The sequence below is a fragment of the Theropithecus gelada genome, chromosome 5 (genome assembly GCF_003255815.1).
Source record: "Theropithecus gelada isolate Dixy chromosome 5, Tgel_1.0, whole genome shotgun sequence".
Lineage (NCBI taxonomy): Eukaryota > Metazoa > Chordata > Mammalia > Primates > Cercopithecidae > Theropithecus > Theropithecus gelada.
In genome coordinates, this window is record NC_037672.1 from 68,888,535 (window position 1) to 68,911,981 (window position 23,447).

The 23,447-nt window shown below is 36.4% G+C and overlaps 1 protein-coding gene across 4 annotated transcripts in view; it reads left to right on the forward strand.

The window, feature by feature from the left end:
• Positions 1-23,447, forward strand: part of ANKRD17 (ankyrin repeat domain 17) — a 183,961-nt gene that overhangs the window by 19,590 nt on the left and 140,924 nt on the right. The window contains exon 1 of one of the 4 annotated variants that reach the window (XM_025384930.1): positions 16,888-17,028. The exons of the other annotated variants lie outside the window; for them this stretch is intronic. Coding sequence (XP_025240715.1) covers positions 16,975-17,028 — 54 coding nt within the window. The 5' untranslated portion in view covers positions 16,888-16,974. Of the gene's footprint in view, positions 1-16,887; positions 17,029-23,447 lie in introns of those variants that run through there. 4 annotated transcript variants of the gene reach the window in all.

Here is a 23,447-nt window from a genome sequence, read left to right on the forward strand (position 1 = left end):
AGTGCAGTGGCCGGATCTCAGCTCACTGCAAGTTATGCCTCCCGGGTTTACACCATTCTCGTGCCTCAGCCTCCCGAGTAGCTGGGACTACAGATGCCCGCCACTTCGTCCGGCTAATTTTTTGTATTTTTAGTAGAGATGGGGTTTCACCTTGTCAGCCGGGATGGTCTCGGTCTCCTGACCTCGTGATCCGCCCGTCTCAGCCTCCCAAAGTGCTGGGATTACAGACTTGAGCCACTGAGCCTGGCCATCAGTGATCTTTTGAAGCAGTTTTTCTTCTTTTATTGCTTAAACCTCTAAACAGGCTTGACATTTTTTTTTCTTTCCTCCTTCCTTCCCTGACAGATTCTAGTAAAGAAGTACTTTTATGAAGAAGATATAAGCAATGCCAGCATCTCTATAGTGTTCTTACTGATTTGACGATGTCCTTAGGTTGTCTTTGAACTTGAAAATCTCTATACATTATTATTGCAGGACCTATAAACTATGATTGTTTTGTAGTTCTCTTGCACTATCTTTACAATGTTCTTTAAAGAACAAAGTTTGTTTCACTGGTTACTTTATATATTTCAAATGAACTAGGAGTGATTTAAAACTTACATAGTTGCTGTTCAGAAAATGTCAAAAAAGAAGAGCTTGTATAAGTTACAATGTAGATAAATTTAATTCTATTGAGGGGATAATATCCTTTTAAGATACAATGTAGATAAATTTAATTCTATTGAGGGGGTGATATCCTTTAAACCAAACTTGTCTAAAGTTTTCACCAAATGTTAAACTGTGAGTAATGTTTTGTTTTTATCCATTTAATTTTTTTATATTGGAGGAATCTTAAAGGAAAATTGCATTATCTTTTTCCAGTTTTATGAAATCATATAGTAAATGTGAACTGAAAATTTAAACAGTAGAGGAAGATACAGAATAAGAGTTGAAGATTTTTTATATCCCTAGGTATAAATTTTAAGTGTATGTAATCCTATGCCTTTTTCTGTGCATTTTCACACATATACAGATGTATCTATGTAATTTTGTTTTGCATAAATGAGATCATTATAAAAATATTGTTTGAAACTTTCTTTTTAAATTAATAGTCCATCATAGATTCTTTTCATGTTAATACACATATAGTTATCTTACTCCTTAAATGGCTGTGAGTATTCTCTTGTCAGGTATCAGGACTTAATTGCTTTCCAGTTTATGGAAATTTTGGTTGTGTCCAAAGTTCTGCTGTTAGAAACAATACTGAAGTGGACTCTTTTATATTGTTTCTGTATTGTGGTAAGATGTATTCCAGAGGTAAAACTGCTAGACTAAAGGTATGGGAATTTGTTTCTGTAACTGACATTTTATTGTGTGCGTCAGCACCATATTTTAAAAACTAGTGATTTTATAGTGGTGTAGGATCTGCTAGGTCAAACATCAACTTTCAAGCCATGTTCGTATCTGTTCTTTTTGGATATCCCTCTCTGTTGACTACTTTATCCATAAAAGGGCCAGATCATATATCACCTCTTTCCTGAAGGTGTTTGCAACACCTAGCACGTTGAATAATTTTAACCCTAATAATAGTTTAGTGAGTGCTTACTATGTGCCAGCCACAATTCTAATTGGTTTATGTGTATTACACTGCTGCATATCATTTAATCTTCCCAATTCTAAGAGGTACATAGTATCTACATTTTATAGTTGAAAAAATCAAGGCAAAGAATAAGTAACTTGTTCAAGGTCACAGTAAATGATGGAAATGGAATATCAGCATGGGTAGTCTCATATGAAAGTCTGCTTTCTTAACTCATACTGTACTACTTCCTTACTATCCTTTTATGGCCTCCCTATGCTCAAGAAATATGTTTTGTATGCATTGTAGAGTTCACTAGCCATTTCATCTTGCTTCTAAGTCCTCTTTACAGATCTGCATGAATACCATCTTACTCAAATTTGTGTATGGTGACCTATCCCCAAGTAGAATAACCAGGGAGAAATGATGTAGTAAGGAGGGTTGTGGAAGACCTCCTTACTCCAAAACACTTTACCTGAATGTAGCTAGTTAATACTGCTCTGTTTTATTTCATCTTGTTTCCCTAAACCCTGTCTTGGGGAAATTCATGGATTGATCTTGGGATGGATTTCATAGGTGGAATAAATGGGTATGTTACTCTTCACTATTTTTGAAACATCAAATCAAAATACATACCTTGTAGATGACCTCTTACAGTAAGTGCTCAAAATGTGAGGTGGGAAGAATGCTGTTTTAGACCCTCCTACACCTCTTAATTCATGCTGTTGAGTGTGACATGTAAAAACTAAATATCTCAGTCTCCCATAACAGGGGCCTGGTAATACTTTCTTTTGAGGGAGGTTAGGTGACCTAATGTTTGTGAAAATGTTTGTGACCTATAAGGATTTTCATAAATTAATTGTTAAAACTGAAGTATGAATAAAAATAGCCTTATGAAAATTCTGACTACTAAGATGGTTGGCTATTTGTTTTTTATTTAGGAAAATCTCTTATTTTAAATTTCTAATTCTGTTAAATTTAGTTATCTAATTGAATTTATAGATTGCTAGTAAATATTTTCTGTTCCAATTGTGCATTTTGGTTAATTGTTTTAGGTGGAGCTGATAGTAGATAAGGGGTTGGGATTCTGTAATAAAGAGTTCACATAATAGTTATTTGGATTAGAGGCCATTTTTCAGATTATATTCTGAATTTATTAACTTTTTAGAATTTATATAGAATATGTTCTTAAATTCCTTGAGAACTTAAAAATTGGTATTACTTTATCATACTGTTAATAAAGAGGGAGAGATAAGGGTTATGGGAAATGCACATCCTTTTCTGACTCTTAGGTCCTTTTCTGGGAATGTGAAAGCAAACCATATGCCTATGGTGTCTCTGCTGTAGGCTTAGCAGATAATACTAGGGTTCTAGATAAAATGAAAAGTATGAAGGCAAAGATTTGATCATGCTGTTTTCTAAATCTCAGGACCTTTAGAATGTATCTCTTAACTCACTTTATGGACGCCTTTCACTTGTGCCTTTTCTTCCTTTTCTTACTCTACATCCAGATTCCCACCTCACAGTCCAAGATCCTCTCTACCACTCAGTCCAGCTTTCTCGCTGCAACCCAAACTTCAGTACCTGGCTTCTCTTGGCCAGATCGAAGTACTATAATATGATTTAAGTTGTGAATGTGCCTTAGTATGTGAGATGTTTTTTCATATGAGGAGGTCCTTAACCTACTTTAGCTTAATCACCAGATCTTTTTGTCTTTTATGCTAACACATAAAAAACTGTACAGGCTTGGTATTGCAGCTTTTTGTCTTCTCTGCATGAGCAGTTTTGTTTTGTATCCTAGGGATCCCAGAAGAACAGCTTTGCTTGGCCAGGGTACCCATTCATTGGCTTAGGCAACCTAGAATGTTAAGATTCATACATCTTAATTAAATACTAAGGTCTTCCTGACCTCACTACCATAAGCAGAAGTTTTTCTGAAAACCTTTATCAGAGAGCAAGTAGGAAGAAGGGCCAGATTCCAATTTCATTAAACCACAGGCATATGAATACTTAACAATTTCTGTGCTTCAAGAAAGTTACATTTAATTCTGAAATAACCCAATGCCTTTGTATTTCTTTTCTTACACTATTTCTCCTGGAAAAAGCATGGTATGGAAAGAGTTTGAAATCAAGTTGGGCAAGTTGCTTTTGAATCCTGCTTTAATACTCTGTGATTTGGGGACAGTTACTACTTAACCTTGTTGTCTTCATCTACCTTAGGGATAATGATTTATTTTTAATAGAGTTTTTCTAAAGAATGGAGGTAATCTACATTATTTAGCACACTATACTACCTTCTGTGTTGGAGGTAATTTATTACTTATTTTGACATTTACTGGATTCTGGATTTAGTTCTTATGTAATATTTTGGAATGAAGTTGTCATTTTTTTTTTTTCCCAGTCAGGATCAATTTTCTTTACTTTTTTAGGTCATGGACTTTAGTTAGATTGTAATGAAAAATGTAGACCTATTATTCTCCAACATTTACTTAAATACATCATACAACATTTTGCCAATTGAGGGGTATAGAGTTTTTGAGGGGTAGGTATGTGAGGTGTGAACCATGCAATATGAACCTTAGCTCAAGAGTACTGGATTTCAGGCTGGGTGCAGTGACTCACACCTGTAATGACAGCCCTTCGGGAGGCCACGACAGAAGGATTGCTTGAGGCTGGGAGTTTGAGACTAGCCTCGTCAACATAGCAATAACCCATCTCTACAAAAATTTAAAAATCGGTGGGTGTGGTGGCATGTACTAGTAGTCCTAGCTACTTGGGAGGCTGAGGCAGGAGGATTGCTTAAGCCCAGGAATTTAAGGTTACAGTGGCAATGATGGAACCACTGCACTCCAGTCTAGGTGATAGAGTGAAACCCTGTCTGAAAAAGGAGTACTGGATTTTGTTTTTTACCCATTGAGGAGTTATTGACTAGCCTTTTCCTCTACTCTTTCCCCAGTAATCGCAACAGTAACTACAGAATTTTTCTTTGAGAGGTTTCTGTCATATATAAGAGAATTTTAAAAAATAATAATTTGCTAGAAAATTTTAAATTATAGTTGTATGTGGTGGCTCACGCCTGTAATCCCAGTATTTTGGGAGGCTGAGGCAAGAGGATTGCTTGAGCTCGGGAGTTCGAAACCAGCCTGGGAAACATGGTGAGACCCTGTGTCTATTAAAACAGAAAAAAGAAAAGAAAAAATTTTAAATCATTACCAACCTTCCTGTCTTCCTTCTTTTTCTTTCTGAAACTTTTGGAATCCTGACTTAGAAAAAAACTAGTAAAGAGATAATAAGATATACTAAATAAAGTTATTAGCTATTTCCTTATTGTATGTTTAACAAATTTTAAAGGTATAACTCGATTTATTCAGGCTTATTTTATAGTTATTGACTGAAATTAAAAAAAAACGGTGGATTTAGTACATTCCTTTAATTTATTTTCTTCTCAGTGTCCCACTGATATTGTTTAAAGATTGAATTAAGTTATAATTCTGAAAAGTGGGAACAGATGTTATTATATTAGTCAAACTACCCTTAAGAGGCACAAAAGGACTTCATCAGCTCTATAACTTTAATGTGTACTTGGGTGTATGTGGGGAGGGAGGCAAGAAACTGCAACTTAGGTGCATAGATGAATCTAAACTTGAGTAGTGTTAGTAGTATGACTGCAACCCTGTTACTGTCTCAACATTTTTGGTCTGCGTTTCTTTCTGTATCAGCTTTATTTTCAGCCAAAGATGACTGTCAGTCAAAGGAGATGGGAATGGGATATACTAGCTAGACCTAGGTAATGTGGCCACTCCTGTGGTGGCTGGGAAGGCTTACCTCTACCCAAAGCACATGAATACATTCCCCATAAAAAAGAGGGATGATGTTATTAGCAAAAGGGGTTAGGGAGAAAACATGTTGAACAGTAAAATTACAGTTCACAGTCCACTACAGGTACCATCAGAGGACCAAGAAATTTTGAAGAAGATAGAAAGTTCATGGAATCGGATTGACAGCAAAATCCCAGAGGAAACTGGAACCCAAGATAACAGAGGTAAGCTCAGGTTTTCCCAGGGAAACCTTGGAATGGCTCCAAACTTGGAGTCAACAAACACAAATCAGTAGTAGTGGGCAGTTGGGTAATAATCAAGAATTTTCTTAAGACTTCTTTTCCACAGTGCTAGGTCAGTTGGGCTTCCCTTCTACCCTTTCTCCAGCCTAAATAACTATGATGCCCACTCTTAGGCCTGAAGTTTCAGAATCATTCTCTTAAGAAAGTAGGCCAGCAGTTTAGTATGGGCATCTACTCAGGCGTTAGAACCTGAGAGAGAAGTGGAGGCACTATACTACCTCAGGAGAAAAACGGTTTTGTCTGTTCCCAGCCAACTTGACTTCCTATCCAGGTACCTTTCTGGGGTACCTGCATATTCACATGCCCTACCTGCTTAAATTGTACTGTTCTTCCATTTAAAGCAGAAGCCACTTAGGAAAACAAAAACCTCAGGGAAAGCTCTTAAACTCTATATAGTCTAAAGTAATCTTTCATTTGCAAATATAAACAGACAGGGATAATCAGACAATTGAGGAGAATCAAGAGGATGAAAGATTAAGATGAATAAAAGAACAACCAACCTCAGCTATAATTCAGAAGAATACTTCAAAGAAAAGTGTAATTGGTATTTTATTTAAAATTTAAGAATACGTAATGTTTAGTCATAGCTGCATTAAAAAGGGGGCATAGAACTAGAAAAGGTTTTGAAAATTATAAAGAAAAATTTTAATTGATGAGATAAAATTTTAGCATGAATCAAGACTGAATTGTTGATTTTGGAATTAAGAGGAAGAACTGTCTGCATATGTAAATCAAGAGAGAAAAAAATCTGGAAAAACTTGAGAGAAAATTAAAGAAGCATGGAAAATATATCACAGTTTTTCACATCCATAAATATGAGTTCTAAAAGCAAGAGATTAGGAACCATGGGAAGGAGAGAATGATGAAAGAAATAATTGAAGAAAATTTCCTGAGCTGTAGAAACGTAATGAATTTTCAGATTGAAAGAGCCCATCTAGTAACAGCCAAAATGAATGAAAAAAGATCCACAATTTTAGAACTCTTAAGGATAAGAAGATCCCAAAATTATTGCCAGAGAGAGGGAAATAAATATGGAAAATCAAATAAATAAGTTCTTAGCAGTCATGCTGAATGCTTGAAGGCAGTGGAACAGTGACTTCACTGTTTGAGAGACAATAGATTTTGACCTACGTTTTCTCTACCCAGCCCCACTATTTTATCATGTGAGAACAATTGCATTTTCTATACTGGGAAAAAGCTATGTACTTTGTATGAACATATTTGCGATACAATAGCACAATGAAAAAATAATCCCAAGGTAGAGGACATGGTAGTAGTGGGGGGATGGGAGGGTGAGTGGGAAGAAATAGCTACTGTGGCAATCTTGGGCCTTCAAAAAGAACTGAAGAAAGTTAGAAGGAAATTCAAGTTCTATTAGTCTGGAATCCATGAACATTTCTTCAACTAGTAATGTCTAAACAACATAAAGTTACATTTCCTTTAGTGACTAGTATTTATATAATCACATTGTAAGTTACTTTATTGATTTTCCATTTTAGAATCAACCTAGAAAATATATAAAATGGGCTTAATTATAGTTATGGAGTAGAATGCCTTATAAACCTTTATAATATAAAAATAACAATCTATAAAATTAGGAGATGGAGGGCAACAAATGAAGGGTCAGTGCTCATTTCTTCAGTGGACAGTCAGTAGATTACAAGCATATAAAATTTGGTGAATCAAGATATGAAAGCAAAGTGGCATTAAAGTTAAACTGGTACCTGTACTAGAAGTCTATTAATGATGTAACATGTATTTTGCCATTTTGATGCAGGAGAGTAGCAAGACTTACGGTCCATCTTGTGCCTTTGTAGCCTTTGAATTTCTTAAAAACCCTAAGTGGATGCATCACATTTATAATGTTAAAAAGATTGCAAGGTTGGGCACAGTGGCTCCCACTTGTAATCCCAGCACTTTGGAAGGCCAAGGCAGGTAGATCACTTGAGGTTAGGAGTTTGAGACCAGCCTGGCCAACATGGTGAAATCGTGTCTCTACTAAAAACACAAAAATTAACTGGGCATGTTGACCAGCGCCTGTAATCCCAGCTACTTGGGAGGCCAAGGCAGGATAATTGCTTGAACCCAGGAGGCGGAAGTTTCAGGGAGTCAAGATCATATCACTGCACTCTAGCCTGGGCAACAGAGTGAGACTCTGTCTCAAAAAAAAAAAAAAAAAAGCGGTGGGGGGGATTGCAGATGTGTGGTGGCCTCCACCTAGTTGTTTAATACTGCTGTTTATGAAGTAAATATATTCCTGGGCCACATGATTTTTGGAAATTGTCTGAGGTAGAAATAGAGGACACAGGGATTAATTCTAGGAAATTAGAAAGTTGCGTAGAATACAAATGTGACTCTTTTTGTGTAAGATGCCTAATTCTTTCTTGACTGGCTTGCATGCTCGATTTTGAGTGTTAATTTCTGAACCCTTTCCATGAAATTTGACAGGAAACTCTTTTTAAAAAGAGTTTTTTGATTATTTCTGTCACAAACATTTCAGTGTTTATTGTGAAAAATTTGGAAGTACAAAAAACTGCAAAATTCTGAGGCCTACTTCCTTCCAGTGCCTCTTAAATAAGATGACATTTTCTCTGATGGACTAAGGACCAAGATTAGAAACTTAGTTTGTCCTTAAGATAGAAGTCATGTGATCAAGGTGCCTACAACTACTAGAGGCAGGTATGGCTCCTGGAAGAGCCAGAAGAAGGAAGGTGGAAATAGAAATTGCCTTTCCCCCCGCTTCTTTCTAAAGATGTGGCTGATCTTATATACCTAGCCCTCTCATCTTTGCTGAGGACCCATTGTGTGTCCCACTGACTATAAATCAGGGTTCTCATGATCCCCTTCTTGAGTTTGATTAATTTACTAAGTGGGTCACAGAACTCAGGGAAACACTTATGTTTACCACTTTATTGTAAAAGTTATTACAAAGGATACAGCTGAAGAGATGCATAGGGTAAGGTATGGGACAAGCGGCATGGAAATTCTGCCCTCTGGGTGTGCCACCCTCCACTAACTTCCACTGTGTTCTGCTCTCTGGAAGCCCTTCATACCCTGTCCTTTTGGACTTTTATGGAGACTTTACTACATAGGCATGATTAATTAAACCATTGGCCTTTGGGGATCGATTTCACTTTTAGTCTCCCCTTTTTGGAGGATGGGAGGCGGGGCTGAAAATCCCAACCATTTAATCTTCCCTTGCCTTTCTGCTAACCAGCTCTTATCCTGAAGCTACTTAGGGCCTGTCAGTCTTCAGTCAAATCTTAGCATAGAGGAAGCCACATAACCACTTTGAAGATTCCAAAGATTTTAGGAGTTTATGCCAGGAAACTGGTTTAAGACCAAAGACCAAATGTATATTTCATGATATCACAGGCAGTCTTTTGGTACTTTAAATAATTGCTTGCAAGAGTTATATCTTTAAATAATTGCTTGCAGGCAAACCATTCAATGTTTGTTATGAATAGATTAGGCTGGAAATAGCAGAGTACAGAGTGGTAACAGATATCTTGAGACCAGACTGATTGGAGCTTGTCAGAGACCCCAGACCATTAAGGAACCAGAGGAGAGCCAGTGATAGCAATGAGATTCCATGGTTACTTGGGTAGTTTTTACTTCCTGATTATTTTCCATGCCCTTGATGCTATCTTGAGTTACTTGGAACTGTTTCTTCATTCCCCCAGAGTGGTAGAAACTGGTGACTCAAGAAAATTGTCTTTAGATTTAAGCTTTTTCTTGTAATTTACATTTTTATCCCCAGGTCCCCTAGACCCCCATTTTGTGTGTGTGTGTGTGTGTGTGTGTGGTGTATTTCTTTCTGTTGGTAGATATTTGCTTTCCAGCGGAGGGCAAATGTGTTGCTGATGAGGTTGAAAATGCTGTATCATCAATAGATTTAACTTATTTAAAATCAAAAACATTGAAATAAATAATTTCTGTTATGGATGCACTTGTTTTTATTTTTATTTGAAAATGTACAATTCAGACAAATGGGAGGGTTGATTGTAAACAATAAATATTTTATCAATTTTGTGTACATAGAATCTATTGTGAAATACTGGAAAAAGGATGAATTCATGGTGTGACCCACCATGGGTAGAGACAACAAATTCAAGTGTCCAACAGACACAACTATTACTGGGGATGTGAAAAGAGGCAGCATTGCTTTGTTTCTTACTTTGTTTAGTACATTACTTATGTTGGGACAAGACTATGCTTGTATTTCATTCTGTACATAGGACACATCTGGATGAAACGTTTTGTATCTAAATATAATTCTCTTCTGTACTTTTCTAGGTTGAATTTCAGATTTCATTTATTAGTTGGATTAGAAAAGAATGGAAAGGGGACCAATTAGAGAACAAAATCATTGAAGTTTTTAGTATTAAACATTATCAAGAATCAGGATTGAGTTCTAGATTATAACCTCTTGGAGGTGGACTAATTTTATTTGCCATTCTTTATCCAGTGTTTATAGTATAAACCCTGCCACCTAGTAAGCACTCAGTAAATGTTTGTATAAATGAATTATCAAAATGCTAATGATGATCTTACAAAAAAATTGTACTGGGGCTTTTTATAGTATGAGCCTTGAGAACAATGTTTAAGCAAAAAAAAAAAAAAATCTTTAATTATTTGAATATTACAAAACAGTACATACCCTCCCCACCCTTCCTTATATTTTGAATATACTACTGGATACAGCGTTGCATTATTTTATTTGTAATGTTACAGTTTTATGTATTTTAACTTAGTCCTTTCTTACATATATCCTTTAGATAGTCTTCCACATTTCTTGAAGCATGTTCAACTGTCTTATTTTGGCAGTTCTGGTGAAGGCTTAATCATTCTTATTTTTAAATGTAATCATCAAAATTAGACCTGGAATCTATGCCAAGAAACCGAGATAGAACCTGTTTAGTGCTTTTTGTGTTCATAAAAATTGTTTATGTGTGGCCCTATATTCTTGTACATTAGATTTTTTTTAATATGATGGATTACTTTAGAATTTCATGCTTTAAAAAGAGTAATTTGAACATAAATGTAGAAGGCAAAGAAATAAATGTATCCAGCAGTATTTTATTTAGTGAGAATATACCCAAATATTTCCCAAACAATTTTGGGTTTTTAAAATACTAAATTCTGGCAGAGGCATCTTTTCACAACTTACTCCTAGGTTAAAAAACCCATTAAATATTGGAGGGAATTTGTATTTTATCAGAAGTAGATTTTTTTTTTTTTTAAAGGGTAGATAATTGGACTCCCCATTCCTCTCTCTTCTCCAGCTGTATCTCAGCTGCATATATATAGACTCTGCATTGTGGTTGAGTTTTTGTTTGTTTTTTTTTTTTTAAACAGTTGAAGTTCTTAATTTGTCGGAGAATGAATTTATGTGATTTTTTTGATAAAGATTTTAAAATTTTTTTTGAAGTTAGATGAGAGGAGGTATAAGTTTGATTTGTGATTCTTGAAAAGTAGAAATGAAGAACTAAGGATAAATCTGGATACATGATTTAAAACTAATATTGATTTCAGATCTGGATTTTTAATAGACTTGTGTCAGTAACACTTTATATTTGTAGGGAAGCAAGCAGTCTCACTGTCGGTATAAATTAGTTCAACTTTTTTAGAAGGCAGTTAATTGGGTAGCATCTAAAATTTTAAATACAGCACTATGAACATTAGGGACAACATAAATGCCTACTGGACTGGTTAAATACATTATGCAATTATACAATGAAAATTTGAGCAGCTGTCAAAAATCAAAGATAGATCTTTATGTATATTCTGAAACAATTATGGAGTATTAAATATTAAAATGGGGATACAAAAAGTATGCATAATAGTGTCCATCTGTATAAAAAATAATGTTACCCTAAGATGTGCTTGAAATATGTAGGTTATTTCTGGAAGATTACAATAACTGGTTGTGCCTCTTAGGATGGCTTGGTAAGAGGTAGGTTTACTTTTCTCTTTTAAACTGTGAATGCTTTCCATGTACATGTATTACTTTTACATAAAAATTATAGTTAATAAAGAAAATATAATGGTAATAAAAAGCATATTTTTATTCTTTATTTTGTGCTACATTAGACATATATCTAGATTCCTCAGTCATTTTATAGCATGATTAGTTTACGAGAAATAAAAGGTAAAATAATGGGAATGTGTTGTTGAATAATGTATGGACTTTCAGAAATCTTACCAAATTGTATAGCCTTTTAACTTAAATTCTGTTTAAGTCTTTAATATCTTTCACTTATACTTGGTTTAGGCTCTTTCACACTTGGGTTTCATACTTATGCTTTACTATAATTTACACAGTAGAAAAGGGAAAAAGAGAGATACTATAAAGTAGTGATTAAATTCAATAATTTTAAGAGGTAGGATTGTTTTAGTTTTTTTCTAGTTTATGTGAGTGGGCAAAATCATTAAGTGTTTCCTACTACCAGTTGTCTGTCCTTGTTTTGTTTGAATATGTGGATTTTGAAGCCTTACTATTCCCTAAATTAAAAAATTGATGGGAATGAAACTCCTTTACAAGGAGTTTTCTATTAAAGTTTTACGTGAAGAGAACAAACAACAAAGTATTAAGTCATGCACAACAGAGTTGCTTGCTTGTCAGCGCATTTCTACATATTTTTTTGTTTTGGTTTTCTTTTTCCTTCTTAAGGAAACCAATGCTGGTCCTAAATAAAATTGTCAATTTTGGAAGATTCTTTCATTCAATCTAGGAATTTACTGAGCTTTTTTGTCCTTTACTTTCTTTTTCATGAGAGGTTTCACTCTTTATTTTGGATATTTGAATCTCATTTTCAGTTAATATTTTCTTTTATTATTTTAAATTATTTTTATTTGTTTGCATACCTTAATATGTTAATTGCTATTTACACTTTAATACTTTTGCTATTGGCAAAATAATGAAAGGTCTTGTGCCACTGAAATCCATTTTAGACCAATGGGAAGACAGTTTTCTTGCCTATAAAATTAGGTGGAGGCTGGGCGCAGTGGGTCACACCTGTAATCCCAGCACTTTGGGAGGCCGAGGCAGACAATCACTTGAGGTCAGGAGTTCGAGACCACCCTGGCCAACATGATGAAACCCCGTCTCTACTAAAAATACAAAAATTAGCCAGGCGTGGTGGTGGGCGCCTATATTCCCAGCTACTCCAAAGGCTGAGACAGGAGAATGACTTGAACCAGGGAGGCCGAGGTTGCACCGAGCCGAGATTGCCTCACTGTACTCCAACCTGGAGTGCAAAGCAAGACCCCGTCTCAAAAATAAAATTACATTGGTAATCATATTGATGAAAAGGACTGGAAAACAGAATTAAAGGGGATACATTATTTTCCTATGTAACAAATAATTACAGAAAATGTGAAATTTAGATTCTGTTTATATTCAATACTTCTAATATCTCATTTCAGTGACCTAAAGATAAAGTAAAAGAACAAATGCTTTTGTTAGAAATTGTGGCATGCGCCTGTAGTCCCAGCTGCTCGGAAGGGTGAGGCAGGAGAATCACTTGAGCCCAGGAGTCGGAGGTTGCAGTGAGCCGAGATCACGCCACTGCACTCCAGCCTGGGCGACAGAAGGAGACTCCGCCTCAAAAAAAAAAAAGAAAAAGAAAAAAGAAATTATTACTATTGGGCCAGGCGCGGTGGCTCTCGCCTGTAACCCCAGCACTTTGGGAGGCCAAGGCGGGCGAATCACGAGGTCAGGAATTCAAGACCAGCCTGGCCAACATGGTGAAACCCCGTCTCTACTAAAATTACAAGAAATTAGCTGGGCGTGGTGGCAGGCGCTTGTAATCCCAGCTACTCTGGTGGCTGAGGCAGGAGAATCGCTTGAATCCAGAGGCGGAGGTTGCAGTGAGCCGGGATCGCACCACTGCACTCCAGCCCAGGCGACCGTGCGAGACTCTGTCTCAAAAAAAAAGGAAAAAAAGAAATTATTACTATTAGTAGCAATAATTTAAAAAGTATTGGGATACTGTAGTGGATATCAGACAGTTCTCTTATTCATACATTTGTTCATTTAATCAAAAAATGCTGCCGGGCGCGGTGACTTACGCCTGTAATCCCAGCACTTTTGGAGGCTGAGGCGGGCGGATCTCCAGGTCAGGAGATCGAGACCATCCTGGCTAACACGGTGAAACACCATTTCTACTAAAAATACAAAAAGGCCGACGTAGTGGCATGCGCCTGTAGTTCCAGCTACTCGGGAAGCTGAGGCAGGAGAATTGCTTGAACCTAGGAGGCGGAGGTTGCAGTGAGCCGAGATCGTGCCACTGCACTCCAGCCTGGGCGACAGAGCGAAACTCCCCCCCAAAAAAAAAAAAAAAAAAAAGGAAAAAAAAAAAAAAAAAAAAAAGCGTAAGTGCCTGCTCTATGCCAGAGAGTGCTGGCTCTAGATATGCATTGGTGAATAAAGTGTTGCCTACTTTCTTTTTTTCTTTTTTTTTTTGAGACAGAGTCTCGTCCTGTTACCCAGGCTGGAGTGCAGTGGCGATCTCAGCTCACTGCAACCTCTGCCTCCCGGGTTCAAGTGATTCCCCTGCCTCAGCCCCCCAAGTAGTTGGGGTTACAGGCGCCCACCACTACACCCAGCTAGTTGTTTTTGTATTTTTAGTAGAGACGGGGTTTCATCATGTTAGTCAGGCTGGTCTCCAACTCCTGACCTCAGGTGTTCTGCCCGTCTCGGCCTCCCAGAGTGCTGGGATTACAGGCGTGAGCCACCGCACCCGGCCATAGTGTTGCCTACTTTCAACAGTGTTGCCTGCTTTTTACTAGTCTGTAAGGGAAACAGATAATAAATGATAAAGAGCCATAATTCTGTGAGAAAGCCATAATCACGTATTTATTGTTAAAAACAACAGTAGATGTTAAAGACAGAAGCACCCCGTGATCCTAGAATGGAAGAGAAGGGGAGAGTGAATGGTTTTATTAACTTGAGTCTTAGGGGCCCCCATTTCTTGTCAGATAAAGGATTCGGAAGGCCTATTCTTGGCTTATGGAAAAGGAGAGTGTTCCAACATCAGTTCCTTGAACTCAAACCTATATCATTGCTTGATAACATTGGAGGAAAATTTGAGAAAGGGAAACTTTGTTGATGACTTGTCTTAAGTCTAAAGATTGAGCAGTTTATTTGAAGCATAGAAAGTATTGACCTGGAAGGCAGGAAATAACAAAAGCTAGTTTGTAGTTTCTTTTGAAGCCAGGTCTCAACAATGGAAATTACTTTGAGCAGCCTTCAAATGCCAGGCATACCCATAGCTAAATGTAAACACTAGGTATGGTATGAGGTAAAACACAGTGTCATTTGTTTGCCATTAATTCTGCATAGCCTTTGCAATCAGTTCTGGGTTTGCATCTGGATTTGACTCTGCCGTATAACTGTGTGCCCTGTCTGATACTTGATTCCCTTGTCCGTAAAATGAGATTATCACGTGGAAGAAGTATAGTTGATGATTCTGGATATGGATTCCAGTCTAGAGCAAACTGCATGGATTCAGATCTTAGCTCTTCAACTTAATCAGCTTAGCTTGAAATAATTGGGCAAGTTACTTAACCTCTTTTTGTCCCATTTCCACATATGTAAAACAGAGATAATAATACCTTTTAGGATTATTGTGAAAATTAAATGAATTAATATATAACAAGCACTTAAAATGGCATATAGTAAGCAAAATGTAGTTTAAAAATTATGATATAGCTGGGTTGTTATGAGGATTAAATAATACTTTTTTTTTTTTTAAGAAAAGAACTCATATATTGCTTGACACACTATGGGTATTTCCTAAATACCAGAAACTATGTAGTAGGTACTTGATATCATTTAATCTTCATATAAACTGTTAAGAAACCATATCTGTCTAGTTGACTGCACCTAGAGCAGTTTCTGATATTTCAAGTTGAATGAATATTGTCCCATTTTATGATTAATAAATTGAGGCCAAAGAGTACTCCAAAATCTCCACTAAAACATGACATCACTTTGAGGATTTAATACCGGCAATGTCATGCACATCATCGCATCGCTTTTCTCAGTTTAGAGCATAAAACATTGTTCCTTTTTATTTTTAGAGACAGTCTTGCTCTGTTGCCCAGGCTGGGGTGCCAGTGGCACAACTGTAACGTCCACCTCCCAGGTTCAAGTGATTCTCGTGCAGCTACCTGAGTGACTGGGATTACAGGCATGCACTACCACGCCCAGCTAATTTTTGTGTTTTTAGTAGAGATGGGGCTTCACCATGTTGGCCAGGCTGGTCTCGATGGAACTCCTGGCCTCAAATGATCTGCCCGCCTCAGCCCCCCAGAGTGCTGGGATTATAGATGTGAGTCACTGTGCCCAGCCCATTGTTCCTTTTTTTCAGTGCATTTTTCGTGTTCAAGGTTGTATAAGGAAGAAATTTGACAATCTAACAAGTTTTACTAAATGGAAGATCACTTACAGGAATGAATATGATACAGATTGGCTCCACTGTCAGTCACTCACTTTATTTGCTGTTTGATGATCCAGATTTAGTATCTATATATTTCATTTATCTAGAATATTTTAGTCTCTTAGAGTATTTATTATAAGAAAAAAACAGGCCATTTCTTTGGTTAGTAAATGAAGTTAAAGGCACTACTAGGAAATGCATATATCAAATGTTAATAGCTTGCTTCATGAACTGTAAATCAGTTGAATGTTACCCTGGTTCTTGTAGGTATTTACAAACAGAGTAGTTTATAAAAACCAATTTACTATTAAAAAAATCTACATTAGGATAATTATTTTTGAAACCCTGAAGTCAACTGTAATATGTATGTTATATAATACATTTGCCTGATGTTGCAAATTTCTAACTTGGCTCCTTCTTTGCGTCTTTAATACAGCCATTAATCTCACTACAAGGCTTTACTAAGGATAAATTGCTGCGTAACCCACTTCAACCTCTTTTGTTCAACCAGGAAGCCAGACGTGTTAAATAGCTTTTTAAAAAATATGTTGTTATTTCTTTTTTGAAATTTTAGGATTTTAAAAATTGAAGTGGTAAAATAATAGACTTTATTTTGTCTGTTAAAATTACTTGACAGAAGTTTGCTTTGGAATAGAGCTTCTGTATCTTTAAAAAATACACAGTGAGTCACCCCCTGCTCTTTTGGTAGATGCCTGGCTAGTGAACAGCTAAGCTGCTTTAGGCATGTAATAGAACATTCCATTTCCTGTTCCCTTGCTGACACAGAGGAGTGTTCCTGCTGGCAATGATCTAATCATAGTGCAGTAAGAAACATGGCAGTTTGATAAAACATGGTGGAGACAGCGGCTGAAATGGAAGCATATGTTCTAGAAGACATTCTTGAGGTAGGGCTAGGTTTGTAAGTGAAATGAAAGTTGAAATCTGAACAAAGAAATCTTATCTGCCGGAATTATTTTACAGATGAATAGATTAGAGGAGAGAGCAAAGAGAGGCAGAGCATAAAAGCAAGACACGGTCAGACCTATTCCGTGTGAGAATGTTTCAGACTGGTTCACATGATTACTATAGACGTCTATAATTATTTTGTTTAAACTTCATGTTTCATAAATTGTAGATGTATATTTGCTAGGGAAAAAGGGGAGACTCAGACTTAATAAAAAGCCTTGTGCTGGTGGTGACCTTTAGATTAACTCATTAGAAGGTGGGGTCTGCAAAGCAGCTTTGAGTAAGGTTTAGTATCATATGTCTTAGAATTCATTTACATATCTAAGCCTAAAGCTTTGCTGCAGTTAACTATTAAAAACAGCTGGTTATTTTAGCTTTAAACTAAGCATGTTTATATCAATCTGATTGCTTCATTTAGCTGGTACACTGGTCCTAGATTTTTCATGTGACTGATTATTATAAAACAAATTATTACATTAAAAATATTAAAACCCTGAAATTTAGGTCACTGATGCTAGAGAGCCATCTATACAAAATTTCTATAATTTGAATCATGAACATTTTAAATTATATTTTCTCTTTTCTGGTTGTAAAAATTTTATAAGATCTTATTTGAGTATAAATCAGTCCAAGGAAATACATGTCAAAGTGAAACTATAATTGCTTTTGGCATTGAGTGTAGTATACTATCAGAAATTTGTATTTATAGGTATAGGTATTTAGATCTCATATTCTTATCTGTGGGATTGTGTAGGGTTTTTCTTTTTTTTTCCTCATTAAATAAAAACTGGGTAATTCAGATAAAGAGGCTTCATGGTGGTGAGTGGTATTCCTAATACTTAGACTGTTGAGATAATTTATTAACTATTTCACCTCTTCAGGAAGATTATTTTACTGTGGGGAGAGGACTTGAGAGAAGAAGCTGCAAAGGGAAGCTAGGCGGGGTTAGCAGGAGAAAAAAGCCTATGCGCATTATAAAGTGCTGCATGATCAATGAGTATTTTCTGGAGTCCCTCAGTGTGTGCTTGGAGCTGACATTGCAGCAAGTCTCATGGTGGTTCTGCAGAATGAAAACTGATTCCATTGTATTACCTACCTCCTTGCAGACACCTGCCAACGTACTCTTTTTCCCCTTTCCTAAAAGCTGTTGTCTAAGTTGAATTGTGGTTAATTTTTATTCTTTTCTCTTTTTTTTTTATTTTTTACTTTGTTACTATTAGTGAGTTTAATAAAAATGTGTGGTAAAATTATCTACTTAGAAATAGTAGTATAAACTTTCATCAAGGGAGTTTAGTAATTACAAGTGGCCACATGACTTTTTAGTGGTTCAGTTTAAACAAGCCTAATTAGATTACAAAGTTCTAGTGTTACATTTTAATTTGCTTTAAAAATTTTTTGGTTTGGATTTTAAAGAAGTGTACTTTAGAGATTTTGATAAATCTATTTGACAATTTTTCTTAGCTATTTAAAACTTAAGCATATAACAGATTTTAGAAGTCTTATTTATGTTCTGAGGAAAATCTTGAGCACTGTTTTGTGCCTTACGCATATATTTTTTTTAATGCTACCTGAACAACTGGCTTTTTATTATTTCTATTAAAAATTGTTTAATATCATGTTAAGATTTCATATTACCTTATTTATTCAATGTTACTAGTTATTAAAACAACCTCTGCAATTTTAGTTTTCCTAATTTTCAATTTATCTTAATTTAGTTTCTATGTACCTGTTGCATCCTATCATACAAAGTAGTTTTTTCTCTTTATTTAAAATATTATTTGACTTAAATATTTGTCAATCTTGGTAACATTTTCTAAGTAGTAATAAAAGAGCCTTATCCAAAAGTATAAGTACTTATCATGACATAATGCTAAAAATACAAAGTGCAAAGAATAAATTTGCTAACTTTGCAGATAAGTGTACCGTTTTCTAAAGCACCTCATATTGTGAGTAAACATATTTATTACATAATGAGCTTTCCAGAAAAATATATTCTTTAGCCCTCCACCCCCCGCAGGGATAACTCCTTGAATAAATGTCCAGTAATGGATAATGAAGTTCATCTGTATACCACAGTGACAGTTTTATTATTGTACCTAATATTGAGCTACTTGAAGTTCATTACCGTAATTTTCACCTTTGTGGTTTTATTTATTGAACATACGGGCTTATTACATTGAATAAATGTTACTCCTTTTTCCTGTCTTTGTAATTTGATCTTTTGAATCATGAACCTTTTTTTTTTTTTTTTTTTTTTTGAGACGAAGTCTCGCTGTGTTGCCCAGGCTGGAGTGCAGTGGCTGGATCTCAGCTCACTGCAAGCTCCGCCTCCCGGGTTCACGCCATTCTACTGCCTCAGCCTCCCGAGTAGCTGGGGCTACAGGCGCCCGCCACCTCGCCCGGCTAGTTTTTTGTATTTTTTTTTTAGTAGAGACGGGGTTTCACTGTGTTAGCCAGGATGCTCTCGATCTCCTGACCTCGTGATCCACCTGTCTCAGCCTCCCAAAGTGCTGGGATTACAGGCTTGAGCCACGGCGCCCGGCCAAATCATAAACTTTTTAAAGTTACTCTTATTGAATATTAGTTTTTAAAAAGTCAATATCATTAGTGAACATAGCACAAATGGTTTCTCATAATACTATGGCTTACCTTTTAAACTCTGATTGCTGATTATATATGCCCACATGTATTTAAGTTGAATATTTAGACCTTTAAAATCTTAAGTAAAATATCGTCTGAAATGTATAATAAAATTAGAAAAGGTGGATTTCAACTTACATCATTTACATCATTGCTTTTCAACAGTCCAAGGTAAGGGATTAAATAGAGTGTCTTGGCTATTTCATTTATTCAAATAATCTAGACAGTAATTTTCTTCTCCAAACCAAAGGCATCAAAGTATTTCCGTTCCTTCTGCCTACCTTCTGTAAAAGGAACTAATACCCAGGAAAGTAGCCATATACAGATGGCAGAAAAAGGGCTGACAGCTCGTATAAATATCTCTTTTCTTGTTCTGTTTATGTTGTCCTGAGACATGATTATAATTTTAGAATTTTGATGATTTTCCTGTAAAATTATATGTAACAATGGATTGTAGTACTTGGAATGATCAATAAGAGGAAAAATATCTTCCAATTTTATACCTCGAATTTACATTGCCAAGAACTGTGTAGATAAACCTGTGGTTTGTATGTTGACTTTTTTATATGAAAATGTGAAACAACTGAGAGATCATTTCGGAAAGTTGGTTACTGTATATTTAGTGTTATTATTTATAATTGAACCAGTTTTAGGAGTCTTAGTAATAAGAAATCTTCACTGATATTTCCATCCTTTAATTTTGATTAAGTTCAGATTACTTTGTTCTGGGTATAGTATTTGATATATTTTTGCTTTAAGAAAGTAGGAATTTTTATGAAAATAAAAATGTTTATATTGTTAAGTGTAATAATAACTCTCATACCCATTCTTGTTCTTTTGTCATCTAAAGCCAGGATGTCCAGCTTCATGTGTACTTGATGTTATAGGTTGTAGTATATAAAGCAAAAGTTCCAACTCTCTAAGGTTGTGTCTATGGACAGTGGGTTGAGGATTTGGCTGAACCCTTTAGGTTGGAACTGAATTAAGGGTCAGATTTAAGCAAACTGAGTAGGTTTATTATGGAACCTTTTCTTGCTCTGTATTTATTTTAGCTGTTTTTGTTTTTTAAATAAAATTGAAAGAGTCTCAAGGAAGGCATCATTTCCTTTTGATTGCCAAGATTGTGGACTAATGGTAAATAGTGAATTCTAGGTCAAACAAGGGAAATCCACTTGCTATTTACCATAAAAATTATTTTTGGTAATGATATCAAATGTCCATGTAGTAGACTTTTTTGACAGATATATGCTATATTTCCTTTTATTCTGTAAAACACATTGTCATATGCAATGCACATCATTTCTATACTATACCAATAAGTCTTTCATAGATTTCTAAAGTTTTGTATTTATTTTAATGATGGTGACATTTTTTACTAGGAGAAGTTGGAGTAACTCTTAGAACCTAAGTTGGTCTAGTGACTGAAAAGTTTAGCTAAATATGTAAATTATTAGAGTTGATCTAAGTAATATTTTACATTCAAGAAGTTTTGGGATCACGTTGAGAAATATTGGACAGATTGAAATGTGTGTTTGTGTGTGTGTGTGTGTGTGTGTATGTGTGCGTGTGTGTGTGTGTGGTTTTTGTTTGTTTGAGACGGAGTCTTGCTCTGTCGCCAGGCTGGAGTGCAGTGGCTCTATCTTGGCTCACTGCAACCTCTGCCTCCTGGGTTCAAGCGATTCTCCTGCCTCAGCCTCCCGAGTAGCTGGGACTACAGGCACTCACCACCACGCCCAGCTGATTTTTGTATTGTTAGTAGAGACGGAGTTTCACTCTGTTGGCCAGGATGGTCTCAATCTCTTGACCCCGTGATCTGCGTGCCGCAGCCTCCCAAAGTGTGGGATTACAGGCGTGAGCCACTGCATTTATTGAGTACCTTCAGTGCAAGGCACTTGAAATTCAAAGAGGTTAGTCCAGCTAATTTTGTCTCACTGAGGTAGAAGTGCAGAAGAGGAAGACGAAGAAGAAATGCCTGTCATTGGTATCTTTTTTTTTTTTTTTGAGAGGGAGTCTGGCTCTGTCGCCCAGGCTGGAGTGCAGTGGCCGGATCTCAGCTCACTGCAAGCTCCGCCTCCCGGGTTCCCGCCATTCTCCTGCCTCAGCCTCCCGAGTAGCTGGGACTACAGGCGCCGCCACCTCGCCCGGCTAGTTTTTTTCCATTTTTTAATAGAGACGGGGTTTCACCGTGTTAGCCAGGATGGTCTCGATCTCCTGACCTCGTGATCCGCCCGTCTCGGCCTCCCAAAGTGCTGGGATTACAGGCTTGAGCCACCGCGCCCGGCCCCCCTTTTTTTTTTTTTGAGACAGAGTCTCGCTCTGTCACCCAGGCTAGAGTGCAGTGGCGTGACCTCACTGCAACCTCCCCCTGGGGGTTGAAGCGATTCTCTTGTCTCAGCCTCCCCAGTAGCTGAGATTACAGGCATGGGCCACCATGCCTGGCATTTTTTTGTGTTTTTAGTAGAGATGGGGTTTCTCCATGTTGGCCAGGCTGGTCATGAACTCCTGATCTCAGGTCATCCTCCTGCCTCGACCTCCCAAAGTGCTCGGTGATGGCTTAAGCCACTGCTGCCGGTCTCTGCCATTGGTATCTTAAACAGTTTTGAATTTAGGATGCATAGATACATATTTTTAGTATTTTACTTCATGGATTCCTTTTGAATAGTTTGAAACTCATGTTTTCAGCAGTGGCCTTAAAAAGCAGATATCCCTTATGCATTCTGAATTTTTCAGTAAGCAGATATTTTTCTTTATCTGGACACCTTTAGGTTGTCACTTTTATGCAGATCTTTTTGTTATATATATTTATGAAGGTGGTGCTGACAAGAACATCCCCTGGTTCTCATTTTTATCTATAAACCAGCATATGCATGTGTATACACATACATACAATACATATATTCACATTTATACTTACATATACTATGCATACACACAAACATACACACACACACTCACACACTCATGTTTCTACTATAGGTGGAATATTTCCGATCTAAAATGTTCGGCACCAGAAGTGTTTGGGTTTAGGATTTTTTCAGGTTTTGGATTATTTGCGTATACGTAAAGATAACTTGGGGATGGGACCCACATGTGATTTACTTATATTTTATATACACCTTATACACATAGTCTGAAGGTAGTTTTATGCAATTTTTTTTAGTAGTTTCGTGCATGAAAACAAAGTTTTGACTGATCTGTCACATGAGGTCAAATGTAGAATTTTTCACTTGTGGCATTATGTCAGTGCTCAAAAAATTTCAGATCTTTGGCTGGGTGCAGTGGCTCATGCCTGTAATCACAGCAATTTGGGAGGCTGAAGCGAGAGGATCGCTTGAGCCCAGGAGTTCAAGACCAGCCTAAGCAACATAGTGAGACCCTATGTCTACAAAAAAGTAAAAATTTAAAAAAAAATTTTGGATTTTGGAGCATTTCAGATTTTGAATTTTCAGATTAGGGATGATCAACCTGTATATTTTGCAGTAAGGATACTCTTGAAAGTTCAATTTTTCTTGTAAGGGTGGGGCTGACGTTGTAACATTGCTTTCATACGCCGATTTTGGGAGAATTAATGGGGAAGTAGTATAAGATACACTTCTGTTAGTTAATCCCTGTAAAGAATAATGATATTTTAGTGGAATATGGAGGCTCCAAATAGCTTGTGGAAAGGTAGTATAACTATAAGTATGTGAATCAATGTATTACTCTTATATGAAAGTAA